General features: G+C 45.5%; 1 protein-coding gene across 1 annotated transcript in view; it reads right to left on the reverse strand.

The window, feature by feature from the left end:
• Positions 1 to 3722: 3722 nt before the first annotated feature.
• Positions 3723 to 15308, reverse strand: part of LOC144129234 (microtubule-associated serine/threonine-protein kinase 2-like) — a 427846-nt gene continuing 416260 nt past the window's right edge. Inside the window, exons 10-11 of the mRNA XM_077663240.1 lie at positions 5028 to 5375; positions 3723 to 4020 (exon numbers count right to left, since the gene is read on the reverse strand). Of these exons, the coding sequence (XP_077519366.1) occupies positions 3745 to 4020; positions 5028 to 5375 (624 nt within the window). The 3' untranslated portion in view covers positions 3723 to 3744. The remainder of the gene's footprint in view (positions 4021 to 5027; positions 5376 to 15308) is intronic.

A 15308-nucleotide genomic window follows, 5' to 3' on the forward strand; every position in this document is an offset into this window, starting at 1 on the left:
CGAATGTAAACACGCAGCATATTCCACACACAGGCGCTGTGTGCTCTTTTTTTTTTTGCACACTGGACGGGTAGCGAGAGGGAAACCGCGGTCGCCAATCACAGTCTAGGAAAGGGGAAAGTGGCAAAAGCGTACGGCTTGGCAAAGTGTGATTGCTGGAATCGATCCGGCGAATCGAAGCGTTGCGCCGCATCTAACGGTGGTGACGGAGTGTACCACGCCACCGGCGACCGTGAGGAGACAACATTAATGCTAACGCATACTCTGGCGCATGAATCGCATTGATAGTATGTGGTTTCATTGTGTGTGAAGTAATACCTTGCCGGGATTGGTTTCGCTTTGAGCTTGAGCAAAACAATTGAAGTACAAAATACGGGAATATCCGAATTAGGCACAAGTTGCGAGTAGGCTCTCAAGTTGTTCTACTTATTGAGTTGGTTGTCACTCTGTGTTCTCTGTAACAAGTTCCGTTAACGACCGATGTGTCTTAACAAATGCCTCAAAGGAAACGTACATGTGTAAAACTACTGAACATTAGATGCAGGAAGAAGACATTACAAAGTGTTAGAAGTGCCAAAATGAGGACTGCATGAAGACATTTTGTACGGAAGTTTATCAGGAGGTACGAAAAACAAAGCTTAACCCTTTGAGACACAAATTAAGACTCCTTGCAGAAAACAACTGACATACAGAGATTTGCATATTTAAGAAGAGGATAATTCAGGCAAATTAAAAAATACGGCCTCAGGATTTTCTGCATTTATTTATTTTTTTCATGATTCGAAACGAAATTATTAGGGCCTGGTGGCTGTGGAATGCGTAATATTTCGAGGTTCGTGAAAAAATATTGCCGCGTGAAAAGAACTGGAACAATACCAGTCTTCTTGAGGATTTAGAAATGTGTGCCACACTTATCACGTCGATGACGCGAGTATAATACGATACGTCGCTTGTAACTCAGGGTTTTTCCATAGCGTGCGGGCCAGTGCGCGGTTTTGTCCAAGCTATACTTGGGGCGGTTTATAAGAAGCAGGGAAACAAAGGACTTAGGTTTCCAACTTTAATGCCTTGAGGAGGGCGTTCAGAAGGATGTCGGCAAATTGCATTTAAAATTATCAGTATGGAGCATTCGGCATGAATGAAATGTATATAATATAAACTCTGAAAGCCGATTTTTTTGGAGTTCTAGTCAGGCAAAGGTGGTGCTTCTTGGAGGGGTTTTGTTGTTTCCAATCTGTCTTCAAAACAGTTAGCATTCTGCATCGTCGAGCTATTTTTTGTGAGTTTGTTGGTGGCGTCCTACTAGCGGATTTGTTGCTCAACCGCTCGGTTTTTGATCGTGTTGGAGTTCACCATTTCACGTCATAGTTCAAATTGCATGCGTGCTCGCGTTTTTCTATTACTTGTATTTGCCAGTTTTTCAAGACACTTTCTACTTCCCTTAATGGATCCACACCATTGTCTGGTACCTAACCCTGTGAGGTCGGAGCTCTTGAAACTTCTTCCTTCACGCTCTAAAGGTCGCGTGTTCTGAACGTAGCCACCTTTTCTGGAGGAAAAAGCGTTTTCTTATACATACAGAGCGCAGGAAATCATCAAGGGTGACTCTTAAAAATACAAGTTATTACAGGAACCAACGCAGCCAAGGACCACATTCTACTGTATTGACTCCACCTTAGAGCGATGCCATGTGGAATCATTGATATTTGCGAGCACTTCTAGCCCTCGTGAACCAGTGTTTACAAAATAATTTATTTTTAATGAAAGGCATGTGCCCTACTAATCCACTTGCACATGACAAGAGAGAAACAATGTCGCTTTTGTTTCACACGGTCAAAACGAGGTCCGTATACCTGTCGGTAGCGGCAGTAGAGCAAAAGGATGATATATACTCTCTTCCTAAGTTGCAGCATTTCTCTATGAGGCAACTCTAGAGGCCTGTGTGCTGTGCGATATCAGTGCACGTAAAAGATCCCCAGGTGGTCGAAATTTCCGGAGCCCTTCACTACGGCGTCTCTCATAGCCTGAGTAGCTTTGGGACGTTAAACCCCCAAAAACCAAACCAATCTATGAGGCAACATGTTGTTAGTATACGCAGAGAGATTGCTTAATGATGGATTGACCATAAAAAAGTTGAAGTTTCTTCTCCTAGTCATGTCCGCTGTCCGTAAAATTTTATGGTTTCAATTGGAATCGATCGGCCGGAGAGGGTTAACAGTTGGGCTTTTTCTTACTACTGCCAATTATGTTTCTCCGTGTTCGCTTCTTTATGCCTTTGCCATTTCCAAGCCGTGTTTTCGCTCTAACTTCGGTGCTGCCACATCCGAAGGCGTTGGCCCCGTTGCCACAGCATCAAGTAAGCACAGCAATGTACTAGTTAGTCAATTAGCTAATTTGATTGATTACTAATGCAGTAAATAAAAAAATTATAAGTTCGATAAAATCACCGATGAAAGTGTGAAGCCACTAATTATACAAATGATTAATTTGATCAAATATATACAAATTTATTCAAGTTCTAATTTGGGCGAATTAATTGAATGCAATTGATTTCATCATCCGGAAACAGAATTTACATTAAAGCTGCCTTAGGACATCTATCAAAAATGGTGGTCCGAGCTCCGCTCATCAATACAACGATATCGCGCCGTGCGCTGACGGCGCGGCTGCCGCCGCTGCTGCCGCCGCTACCTGTCTTCCTGTTTACAGTTTATTATTTTATAGTTAATTCAGCTTTTCGCTTGCATTGCCTATTATTTAGGAACAGAACAATTCAACTAATAATTTACTTATTCCAGAAAACAATTACACAATAAACTAATCATTTCGATGACTTCAGTAGTCATTCATGCTGATTACATCAATATATAATCAACTGTTCTATTTGTTACAATACTAATGGATGACTGAGAGTTCCTGCGGACACGCTCTGCCGACAGGTCTTCTGGATGCCACTGATGAAACAAGCCATGCTTTCGCATTAAAAAAGGCTGAAAACAGGCAACTGCTCTAAAGAATGCTTTCAAAGCATTAAAGCGGCTTTAGCGAATTACTGGCCACTTCCGGATGGTGGCTGAAAGTTCTGCTCTGCACAGTGTATGCGCACGTAGCTTGGAATCAATCTCCCTTAGGGCAGCGCGTTTAGTGCTACTGTTTAAACGTTTATTGACACAAGCGAGGCTATTTGTACGAATATAAAACCTCTGGATCCCAAAGAAAATACTTGAGGCTCCCAGAATATTTTCAGTAACACCCTTCGTCGTTTCCTTGTCTGTGAGAATATATGCAATGGCGACAGTGGAAAGAATTTGAAGCGCTTACTCAAAAAGGCATTGCTTCTGAAAATAAAACATTATTGTTCAAAATTAAATTTAAAGAGGTATGTAAATAAATATTTAATATATGCGAATTTGAAAATACATTATTTTTTCTTATACATAATACATTACAGGATTACAAAGAAAAGGCGTTACGTTTCGTTATGTAATGTTACAGTGCCTAGACTTTTTGTCTCTTTAAATTCCTATTCTTCACATGATCGAATGAATGACGTTGCTGATAAAGACTGCTGCCCTGCATAAGGAGCCCATGCTTTACAGCCTTGAAGAGTCACAGTCATCCGTCAGGATCCGCGCATATCTCGACGCATGCGCAGTGATAACTGCATTCCCATCACTACCTGCGCGACCGCAGAGCTCGCACAATGGTGAGCCGTTGAACCGTGCAATTCCTTGGCGCACTACTTCAATCGGATTCCTCGTTGTCGTACTCCGCAGCATTGAGGCGAGTCACGAGGGTGGTGTCCGATATCGTGGTTTCACGCAGTTTGCTGATGTGCACGCGATGCGCTGAGCGAAGCGGGGAGAGCGGCACCACAGTGACAGGCAGCTGCGAGCGGGCCCCGTTGAGCATCCTGTAGAGCTGCTCGCGCGTCATCAGCTCCACGGGTGTCCCGTCTACAGTAGAGATGACGTCACCAGGATAGAGAGAAGGCTGGTTCCCGGGATTCACGTTTGCCGCCTGCGTCATTAAACAACCGTTGATGATTGTGAGCGACCGCGCAGTGAACTGTATAGATTTCATCAGGGAGTCTCGGTTGACACCCCGTAGTGAGGATCTGCATCTCGTGACTGAACGCCTTAATGATTAGCCATGATGAACGCCATGATGAACTCCATGACTGAACGCCATGATGATTAGCTACAAAGCTAGCCTCTAACCTATGGTGATCAGCACCGCCTTAATACCATTTTAAAGGTGTTCACAAGTGATGATAGTCTGGCAATATTTGCGGTGGCTGACGCGGAGACCAAAGCCTCCAGCGTTGCAGCGCCTCTCTCAAACCACTGAAATGAGCTTAACTAGGCGGCAAAGTTTTTATTCTGCGGTGTACTAGCCCTAAATCCAAACAGCATCAACTCCTGCAATTCTAAAATCAAGACACAGAAATTTAAAAGCAAATTTGCGGCATGAACATGTCACATCACCATCAGGTCTCGTTTTCTTTGCGTATATTGTTACTAAACGCCGAAGCCTGTTGAGTGTTTGTAGTAGATCTTCGAGGATCGATTCAAACTCAGGGTTGAGGATAGACCAATGCACACGTAAACGCCCTAAATTAACTACTGTACGTGGAGCCTTCTCGTGAACTTGAATGTCAACGACTCCTCCGAGCATAGAGAAAGAGCCTGCTGCTTTCGACTTCGCTATCTTGCCTAAATTCCTCGTCGTTTAACTTTACTGTAGACCCTATCACTACCGGTTATTATACGGAAACAATGTCGAGGTATGTGGTGTTAGCAGCTCTAATAAAATAAATGTTGCATTATGCAGCCGCCATAGACTTGATCTTCAAGAAACGTATACCCGTTTACCTGCGCTCACCTGCGCCTTTAAATACGCATCTGTGCTCTTTATTGGAGCCCGTCGTTGCGTGACAGTGCGCTTTAAATACCAGATATACTATTAGAACAATAGTTTTTTTAGCTCGTTTTAGGTGACTACAATAAGTCAAGCGAATCCTTCACCTTTACAACGTAGACCTTGACGAACTGTTTCCCTCTGTCGTCCCACACATCTGGCTCGAGCAGTTCGACACCGTAGCTCTTCTGGAGGGCGTAGGTTGCGCGCACCGGATATAACACAACGCTCTCGCGCGGCGCACCACGCAAAACGGCCATCATGTCGCGGCGCATGGTTAGGGCGCGATAGGGGCTCGCAGACATCACCGTCAGCAGCATCTGGTCACCGCTGGCCGCGATGAGAGTCTTCACCCGTCCCATGGGCATGTCCAGCACAGTCTCGCCGTTCACTTTGAGCAGAAAGTCGAGCACCAGCAGTTGAGACTTTTCCGCAGGGCTGTCAGGCTTCACATCCTGCGCGAGAAATTGCGATAGCCAGCACCTAGTTCAGTCGGCTCCCTTACGGGACTTGCCCTCCGCTAAAAGAACTGTTATGAGCAGCGCCGCATCTTTCCGCCTTTCAGCTCGTCGGCTGAGAATCCACATGCTTCTGATTCAAGCATAATTTTTATCGATATAAAATATTGACTCCGTCTTAAAGCAGTTCGCCATTTGAACATGGAAGCATTAAACGCTTGGACCATAACCAGTGAAGCTAGTCTAGCAGTGCTGTTCGAGCAACTAGAGGGTATTAAATGGATTTTGATAATACTCATTGAGAATATAATAGATCAAGCATTTAGATTGCTATATAACAGAGGATGTCCATAGCATTTACATTTACTAGGTGGAAGTTATTGTAATTAATCTTAATAAATGGTGCATTCTGCAGGTGGTAAAAGCCTACGCGCCTACATTAAGTCATGATGGTGAGAAATTCGAAATGTTCTGCGGAGGCGTTGAATGCACAATGAGCGAAGTAAAAAAATGACGAATAATTTAGCGTGACTGGGCAAATGCAAACTAGGTTTGCTAGCGCATAGGTTTTCATTTGAGTTTAGGTTTCAGGTAGAGGCCCGGTTGTCAAGGTCAGGCAGAATTCAGATAAAAATTGGTGAAATATGTAAGTTATGGTCTTACTGCTAGTGCACAAAAACTGTAGGGTGCACTCAGGGTCCACATTAAGAGTACGACGCGATAGGGTTAAAGGCTTAATGTCCCTATATGCGCCATTTGTAATTCTCTACATTGCATTCCCAGATTTCAAAGGATCTTCACATCAGTCCTACCACAGTGTTCAACAGTTAAGCTATACTCCACTGCCCCCCGATTGCAAGTACGACTGTCAGAAAGTTCGTGCTTGTCCTGTGCTTCTTTTTCTTTTTCGGCCAAGGTAGTGAACCCGCTTTCCTATTTCTAAACATGTCGTGGCGCGACGGCGACGATTTTCACCTCCCGCGTGCACGGTTAACCATTCGCGACGATGGAGAGTCTGTCAAAGTCCATTCCACCCCCTCCCCGTATTGCCGCTTGGACGCGAGCACTTATACGTAGCAGGAACCGAGAGTTGTGGTTTGAATGCCACGACACCTTTCGCGACCGTCGCACACGATTCTCGTTTGCATCGAGGCTTTCTACTGCCTTCCTTCACCATTTCTTCGCTTTTCCTCTTTACAGCACCTGCGTTTTATTTACACACGGCGCCTGAAAATGTTTTTGTTTGTTTGTTATTGTGCCACAAAAAGGCGCCGGCGGGAAAACCGCGAGCCGACCAGTTGGCTTGGAGAAATCAGTGCATGCGGACTTAAGGGAGGTCAGCCAGAAAACTGGTCGGCAAGCGATCCTAGGCGTGGTTCTTACGCGTAGAGCGCGGTGACGGCGGCCTCGAAGACGCGTGGCCTAAGTTGGCCCGTGTCCGCAACCCCGCCTCAGCCCCCTACGAAGATCCGCAGCGCGACGCTCCCTATGACCGGATCTTGCCACTCCGCAACTAAGCCACCGTATCTCCCACTCTGTTGAACTATTTGTCTTGTCGATCTCTGTTTCTCGTCCTCATCTTTTCTACCGCAATGCTTTAATCTTGAAAACTTGTTTTATAGTTAGCGCGCTCATGTTTTCTCCTCTGTGTCAATAGCAGTGCTTTCGTCCTCATTGTTGTTTGCGTCGCGCCTGTGTACTGACGATATTTTGCCAGGCTTGCTCTCATAGCATTTGCTTGTTGATATTTGGCTGAGTAAAGTGTTTGTCACGGAACTTGTCTAAGCCTCATGACCCCCGGTCAACGGCTAATAAGGCGTGGCCCCTTTCACAGGTCAGCAGTCCGAGCCTCTTCCGTCGCAGGCGGGGTGGAGAAGTTTGTCGCTTCACCCCCTCCAAAATTAAGTACAGTGCAGCAATGGGCAGGTTGATCCGAATAATTAGAGTTTTGGCGCCAGCCAACCATCAAGCTCCCACAGTACACTTGGTCTGTCTCCGAACTAAATTTTCCGTTAGACCATGCTGAAGAGCTGTTACTCTCCTCTTCTCTAATCCAAGATTTTTATTTCTCTTGATTTCCGTATATCGTACGCCATGTGGAAACAGCCGCCCTTTTTTGAAAGAGCTCGACTCTGTGTCATCTTGCCTAGGAACCGATGAATGTACCTGCTTCATGGGCAACATTAATAGACATGTTACGTCCGGCGGTACAAGGTAGTTGTTGATTACATAAATGTATTATCTAAATCAGGAATTGAAACAGGAATTAACGCAACGGCTCGTCAGGAATTTCCTTCTCAACGCCTTGTTTCATACTGCATGGATCATGGAAATGCTCGTGCCCCTAATCTAGACGTTAAATCTGCCATTGTACTGGTTAAGCTCTCTGATTATTATTGTATCTGCAGTTCACTGAAACATACTCTGAACGTGTTACCAGATGCTATTAACTCAAACAAATTTGCATAAATCCTCCAACAGTTCTTTGAAACATTTTCCAAGAAAATGACTGGGATAGTAATTTATGCACTGTGCAACCAGAAAATATGTACCGCGAATTGGTACACCTTTATTCTTCTAAGCAAGCATCAACAAGCTTTGTCAAAATCAGGCAACGCCACCTGAGCCAGAATTGGATGACAAGCGAAATTTTTTCGGCAATATGCACTAAGGCCAAGTGCTGGCTCAACAGCAATGATATGAGCTTAGAATAAAAATTCGCAAGAAACAAGGTGAATGAAATGCTTACTCGTGCGAAACCCACATATTTTAGAAATTTCAAGCTCGATTTGACCTGAATGAAACGTGGTCGCTTATCAACAATCTTAGATGGGGCAACATTTTTTGTTCTAAAAAGAGCCTTTCATCAAAATTTTCTCCTGAAGATCCAACTGCAGCACGCTTATATAACCACTTCTCTTCAAGCACATCGGGATCAATAACACGGCGGCCACATGCATGGGCTTTAACAGACAGCTTGATATACTAAGGACATCTTCCTTACTTGATGTACACAAATCATTTGGCTTCGAAAAAATCTCTTTTACCAAACTCCAGAGGACCTTTGACGCAATTAGACATATGTTGCTATCTTTTGAATCCTATTTTGTTGGTGTGATGCGAATTGAAAACAAACTGCACTAGTAATTCCACTTCATAAGTGAGATGCACGTAATCAAGTTGAAAATTACAGGCCCATTTCGATAATCCACTGTATAGCTTAAATAGCGGAGAAACATGTGTCTTTTATGCTAAGGCATTTTATGGATAAGCATACTGTATTATCATCAAATCAGTATGGGTATGTACAGGGTAAAGGTACGCACAGAATATTAGAAGCTTTCTCTTATGTAGTAAATTCCACACAATATCGCTAATGGTTAGCAAGTGCTCTTTTAGTGGATGCCTCTAAGGCATTTGACAGTGCCACGATGTTCTATCTTAGAAATTGGCTCTACTATAACTTCCTGCATAGTCTTTAACTCTGCACACTTTAAGCAAAACAGACGAGAATGTGTGAAAGTGGGAAAATGTTTAAATGTTACTTGTATTCATTCTGGAGTCTTTCTGGCCTGAATGTTAAGCCCCTGGTCTTTAAGATTTATGTGACTGATTTTGTCTGAGCAGTAGACAAAAATAGAGGATGTACAAGCTAACATTCGCCAGGGTATAACAATATGTCGTGGCTCTCTATGACGATGCGACCAAATCCACGTTGCTGACTATTGTATGAAACAACTCACACAATTTTTGTATTGAACTGAACTGCATAATTAGTCGAGATTAATTCACCAACTTGGCAAGCAACGAAGATATATGCCAAAAAGTCCAAGGAGAAAGTTGTAGAGCGGTTTACGAAACGTTCCACTGAACAGTTTCTGACTCATATATTACGAATTGGCTATTTTTCGCTCCCTAGAGATGCCTGGGAAATACAAAAATACCCCGTGGCATGCCCTCTTGCACGCCACGATTGTAGTGCTCTCGAACAGCGCCTCCTCTGTTTTTAGAGGAGAGGAGGAGCTGTCCCAAACCTTCTACCCAACAATCATCTCATTTAGTCCGGTGTGCTGCTGCTTAAAAGGTGACAGGGCTGCGACGCAGGCGCTGGCTGTGCGATAACGCGAGCGCAAGCGATAAGGACCGTGTCTTCTTGTCGCTACGATCAAGCGCCGCGAGAGAAGCATACCTTAAATGGCACAGCCGCCTGCTGAGTCGCTGCCCTGCTGAGTCGGTTCCCATATGACGGAACGTTGAGAGCACTGCAACTGTGTCCCGCAAGCTGGTATGTCACGTGGTATTTTTTCTATTTTGCGCGCATTTGTAGAGAGCGTGAAAAAGGCTGCTCCGTAAAAGACTAAGAGCTCAAAACAGATCAATCGGAAGTTCTGAGGACCATTTTACTACTTTCTCTTTGACGTTTTTCGCCTATCTCCATTGCTTGCAAAGTTGGCTAATTAATCTCGATTACTTACGCAATTAAGCCAAACACAAAAAATAGTTTGGCTTGCTTTAACAATAGCCATAGGTATGCATTTGTCACGTCGTCTTAGCGTGCTTCGGTTTAGTTTTAAACCCTGGCAAGTTAGCTTGGACAACCTGTATATATCAATTAGCCGATTATAAGGTTCCTTTATTCTGTCAAATAATTAGTCTGATGCACTCAGTTCCTTACAGATAGTACAACTAAAGCTATTAACTATTTTGCGGATAATTTAATGAGCATCAATTCTACTAAAACTCGACTTGTTTGTTTCCACAACTCTATCAAAACAATGCTTCCTGTGAAACCGTTATTCTTAGACACACCTGATTGTTGTACATACATGTCAACCTATTAAATATTTATCGTCTGTTAAGTGTCTTGGGTTGCGTTTTAACAGTGATCTTGTATAGAACTCCAATTTGTCTCAGTCTGTAGTAGGTTTCGTACAGTTCCCTGTACCCTATACAGTATACGATTACTTATGCCAATCTCTGCGAAAAATTATTCTTTATGCTTTTTTTGTGCGGCACGTTATGGTTAAAACTCTGTATAACCGAATTATCAGCTGATGGAGCTCTAGAATCTACTCAATTTTACGTTCACTGCTGTCAATAACGCATACGATTTGTGCCCAAAGAACGACAAGATGTCTGTAAGTTGTTGAATTTGCGAACTTTACTTCTTTGACGGAAGTTTTGTAATTAAACACTTCTAGGGCAATTATTTTAAGATACGGTATATTTGGTATATACGTTGTTATAGATGAGGGGTCCTTGAGTGAGCTGACTCTTTCAGCGCTGCAGGTCACTTCCACGGATGACGTTGTGAGACTTGGTTATGAAAGAAACTGTACAGGGGGTTTATTTTACATTATTTACAAGATTTAGGAACCCATTGGAGGGTGATGGGGGAAGGTCGGAGGATCTGAGAAGATCTGACGATGATCGAGGATTCCTCTTCATGGTACTCATCGTCCGGTTTTAGAAGGGTTCGGTCCCTAGGATTCCCAAGGTACGAGGAGGTCTTCGCCAGGTTGGGCGTGGCCTAACTTGCGCTGTCGTACACACATACACACCACTTCACATAGGGATACGAACCAGTCACATGTGTCGTCGGAGAGAGAGGGCGTCGCTGGACAATCGCCCCGACAAGAGAGAGCGTTGTCTTCGTGTCCGAACGACAGTACTCACGCTGTCCAGCCGAACACGTCTTCCGGGAAGTCCGAATGGGCCAGGCGCCGGCGAGCTGGCACAGCTGAAGGGGTGAGCCACTCCTGCTCGGTTTGGCGGTCGCTAACTGCCTCCGTACCGCATGGTCGATCTTCCGGGAACAATGTTGTTTACAAACGGCAGCAGAGTCCTCCGTCTCGAATCCAATAACCCAAGCGGGGACAGGCCGTGGGAACCAACACCCCGACTGCAGGTGTCCCGGGCCGATTACGCAGCTAACCCAGACGGGCTGTCGCCAGAATCCTTACAGTTCCTCCGCGGCCCGAAAAATGTCGAATGTCCAGCGTTGACGACCACTAGGCAGGAAGAGATGAGATGGTGCCCGTGTTGCCACCCTGGATTGAAATATCAGCGCCCCCACGGCAGAACACAAAGCACCACCAACAAAGGAAAGCGCAGGTGGGACGCTCCAAACAGCAAAGCACTGCCCCACCCACAGCAAAAGCTCGGAATTCGCCAAAGAATCACTACGCTTCTTCCAGCGACAATACACTTTTAAAAAATTGTGTTTAAATTTGGATTAATTTTGTGCCGACTGAGCGCGAAACATACCCTTTTGAAACTGCCACAGCCGGATTGCTCGGAACAAAGTGAAAAAAAACACTCACACAGGAGAAGATTCCTCTAAGTTCTACCGCTTACATAAGTCTGCTCAAGCCATCAGCATTTCTGTGCAGTTTCCCCTTCTTATAACGCACTGAGAAATTGCACTGTTAGAGAGCCAGGCTTCATCTAAGCAAGCGACCATTTTTGGAGGACATCTGTCGCAGCCACGTTAAAGGACAATGGTCAGTCTCAAATACAAACTTTGCTCCGTACAGGTAATTGTGTTTAAATTTGGCTTAATTTTGTGCCGACTGAGCGCGAAACATTCCCTTTTGAAACTGCCACAGCCGGATTACTCAGAACCAAGTAAAAAAAACACTCACACAGGAGGAGATTCCTCTAATTTCTCCCGCTTACATCACTCTGCTCAAGCCATCAGCATTTCCGTGCAGGTTCCCCTTCTTATTACGCACCGAGAAATTGTACTCTTAGAGAGCCAGACTCCATCTTAGCAAGCGACCATTTTTGGGGGATATCTGTCGCAGCCACGTTAAAGGACAATGGTCAGTCTCAAATACAAGCTTTTCTCCGTACAGGTAACGCGACAACTTCTGCGCTGCCCAAAATAAACACGCGCACTCTTTTTCAGAAGCGCTGTACGCTTCCTTTCTACTGGTCAGTTTGCGGATGATATACAGAACTGGGTGTTCTTCATGGTCGTAGCCAACATGGCTTAAGACAGCACCCAGCCCTCTATCGCTGGCATCACACTGGACTATAAACTCTTTCCCATAGTCAGGGGTCCTGAGCAAGGGTCGGGACACGAGTGCTTCCTTTAGGCTTTTGAAGGCGTTATCTTTTTGGTTATCCCAACTTACGTTAGTAGGTGCTCCCTTTCGCAAGGCGTCTGTTAAGGGACGAGCCCGCTGAGAGTAGCTAGGAATATGTCTCTGGTAGTACCCAACTAATCCCAAAAAGGAGCCAACGTCCGTTTTCTTCCGTGGTTGCGGAAATGCTGCGATTGGGGCAATCTTTAACTCGGATGGGCTCCTAGCTCCCTGGCCTACAACGTGGCCCAAGTACGTCACCTGAGCGCAACCAAATCTACAGTTTTCTGCCTTCAGTGTCAGTCCAGCCTGTCGTAAACTGGAAAACACGGTCTTTAGGTGTTCTAGATGCTTTTGCCAGGTTTCCTAAAAAAATAGCCACATCGTCTAATTAAAGGAGTGCAAAGCACTGCATGTCCTTCAGTACGTGATCCGTGAGTTTCGAGAAACTGTAGGGGGCATTATTCAACCCAAAACTAAGCAGTAAGGGTCGAAAGGTGCCCGCTGGGGAGAGAAAACGGCATACCTGCTGGCGCTTTCTGAGAGGGGACCTTGCCAATATCCTCGTACGAGATCGAGGGCGGAAATGTATTTCGCGCCGCTCACCTTTTCTCTCCTTCCTCTATGTTGGGAATCGAGTATAGCTGATCCCTGGTAATTGCATTCAGCTTTCTATAATCTACGCAGGGACGAGGATCTTTGCCTGGGGCCTCAACAAGAATTAGCGGTGAGGTATAGTCACTTTCCGCTGGCGCTACAACCCCTAACTCCAACATGCGCTGAATTTCCGCGTCCATTATTTCTTTTTGCGCGGTGATACCCTGTAGGGTTTCGACCATACCGGCTCATCAGAGGTGAGCTCGATTTCGTGCGTCAGGAGGTGTGTCTTTCCCGGGCGACTGCTAAATAGGTCAGCGAATTCGCTCAACAACTGCTTTAGCGTGACGACCTGGGTCCCGCTTAGGAAATCTGCATTCACGGAGAGAGCCAGAATGTTGTCCACGTTGCCACTAGCGTCCGCACCTCCCTTCCAACCCTGACTCTCGCTGTCCAGCTCTTCTGGTTCATTTAGAGTCAGATTGACGATACCGCTGCGTTCCACGAACGGCTTCATCAGATTGCAGTGATAGATTCTCTCCTGCTTTCCCTTGCCTGGAACCCTTAGCGCCTAAATCGTCTCCGAAAGTTTTTGCAACACATCCACTGGACCATCCCAGTGATCTTCCAGCTTGTTTTTTCTCGATGGCTGGAGGATCATCAAGCGACCGCCCGCGGTGAAACCTCGAAGGCGCGCGTTTTTGTCAAATAGACCTTGGCGGCCTCCTGGGCTGCTTTCATATTTCGGTTTACTAATTCCCTCGTGTTGTTAAGGCGGTCCAGTAGCTGAAGCACGTACTCAACCACTGTCTGGTTCTCTCCTGTCTCTTCCCACATTTCTCTCAGCATTCGGAGGGGAGAGCGGAGGGATCTTCCGTACACGAGTTCTGCTGGCGTAAACCCGGTAGCTTCGTGGGGGACTGTTCGTAAAGCGAAAAGTGTGGCCGGCAGACAATCCTCCCAGTCTGCTTTATGCTCATAAAAAAGAGTGCGTAGTACCCACTTCAGCTCCGAATGCCATTTCTCTACACTGTTGGACTGCGGATGATACACCGAGCTGTGTAACAGTTTTATTCCGCATCTTTCTAAGAATGTGGTCGTCAAGGCGCTTGTAAAGACCGTCGACTCATCGGCTTGAATTTCGGCTGGAAATCTTATTCTCGCGAACACTGACAAAAGGACGTCAACTATTTCTGTGGAGGTCAAGTCTTTGAACGGAATTGCTTCGGGAAATTTTGTGGCGGGACATAGCATAGTAAACAAGTACTTATTGCCAGGTTTCGTTTTTGGCAAAGGGCTTACTGTGTCTATTACAAGCCGGTGGAAGGGTTCCGAGCTCAATGGAACAATTTTAAGCGGAGCCTTCTATGTTTCTCTCGGCACGCATCGCATGATTTTACGTAGCGTTCTGCATCTTTGAAACAACCTGGCCAATAATATTCAATTTATAGTCGCTCCATTGTTTTATTGATTCCCAGATGTCCTGCCCAGCCATTTCCGTGGCAGACTCAGAATGTCGCTCTGTATTTTTCGGGCACGACCAGCTGATCAAATGTTTTTGCCTTTTCTGTCCTGGTAGTGTCGGTATAGTAAGCCTCCCTTCTCATGCATCGTTATGTTGCGTCTCGCAATGCCCTGTTTAGCTGTAAGGTGCAGTCTTTCCAAAGTGGGATCCTGCTTCTGTTCTTTTATTAGGGACTTCCTGTTCACCTCCATAAGGCGATCAAAACTACGTGATGTTGGAGATAAAAGATCCTTCAGCGTTTTCTGCCTCCTCTACCGACTTAGTGGTCGAAGTCTCTGGTCGCTCATCTGCTCGGTCAGCTGTCTGGCTTTCATTCCTCGTTGGTTCCCTTCCCTCCTCATTTGTTTGCAACGACATGCTGGCTGGTGCGTCTCTGGCTACCTGAGGTTCAGGAATCTGACTTAGTTGAGATGCGAGCTGGCGAGTTTTCGACCTCGTCAAAGCTTGTATCACCCCGCTTACGAGCTTCTGGCCTCTCTCGCGTAGCAGTTGGTCTGATCGATTCGAGAAGAGGTAAGGATATGGAAGTGACACGGCCTTCGAAACTGCGGCCTCAGTGATTAGCTATCCTAACGGTCCACAAATTCTCACTCTAGCTTTGGGAAGGCATACCCTGTGTTCTTCTACTGCCTGTTTTATCCACGAGACTTCTCCCGTAAAATCATCCGCGGAAACGTAAGACGGATGGACAACGTCCATCGTCGTGGCTCTATCACGAAG

Source organism: Amblyomma americanum, chromosome 1, assembly GCF_052857255.1.
Source record: "Amblyomma americanum isolate KBUSLIRL-KWMA chromosome 1, ASM5285725v1, whole genome shotgun sequence".
NCBI classification, from domain to species: Eukaryota; Metazoa; Arthropoda; class Arachnida; order Ixodida; family Ixodidae; genus Amblyomma; species Amblyomma americanum.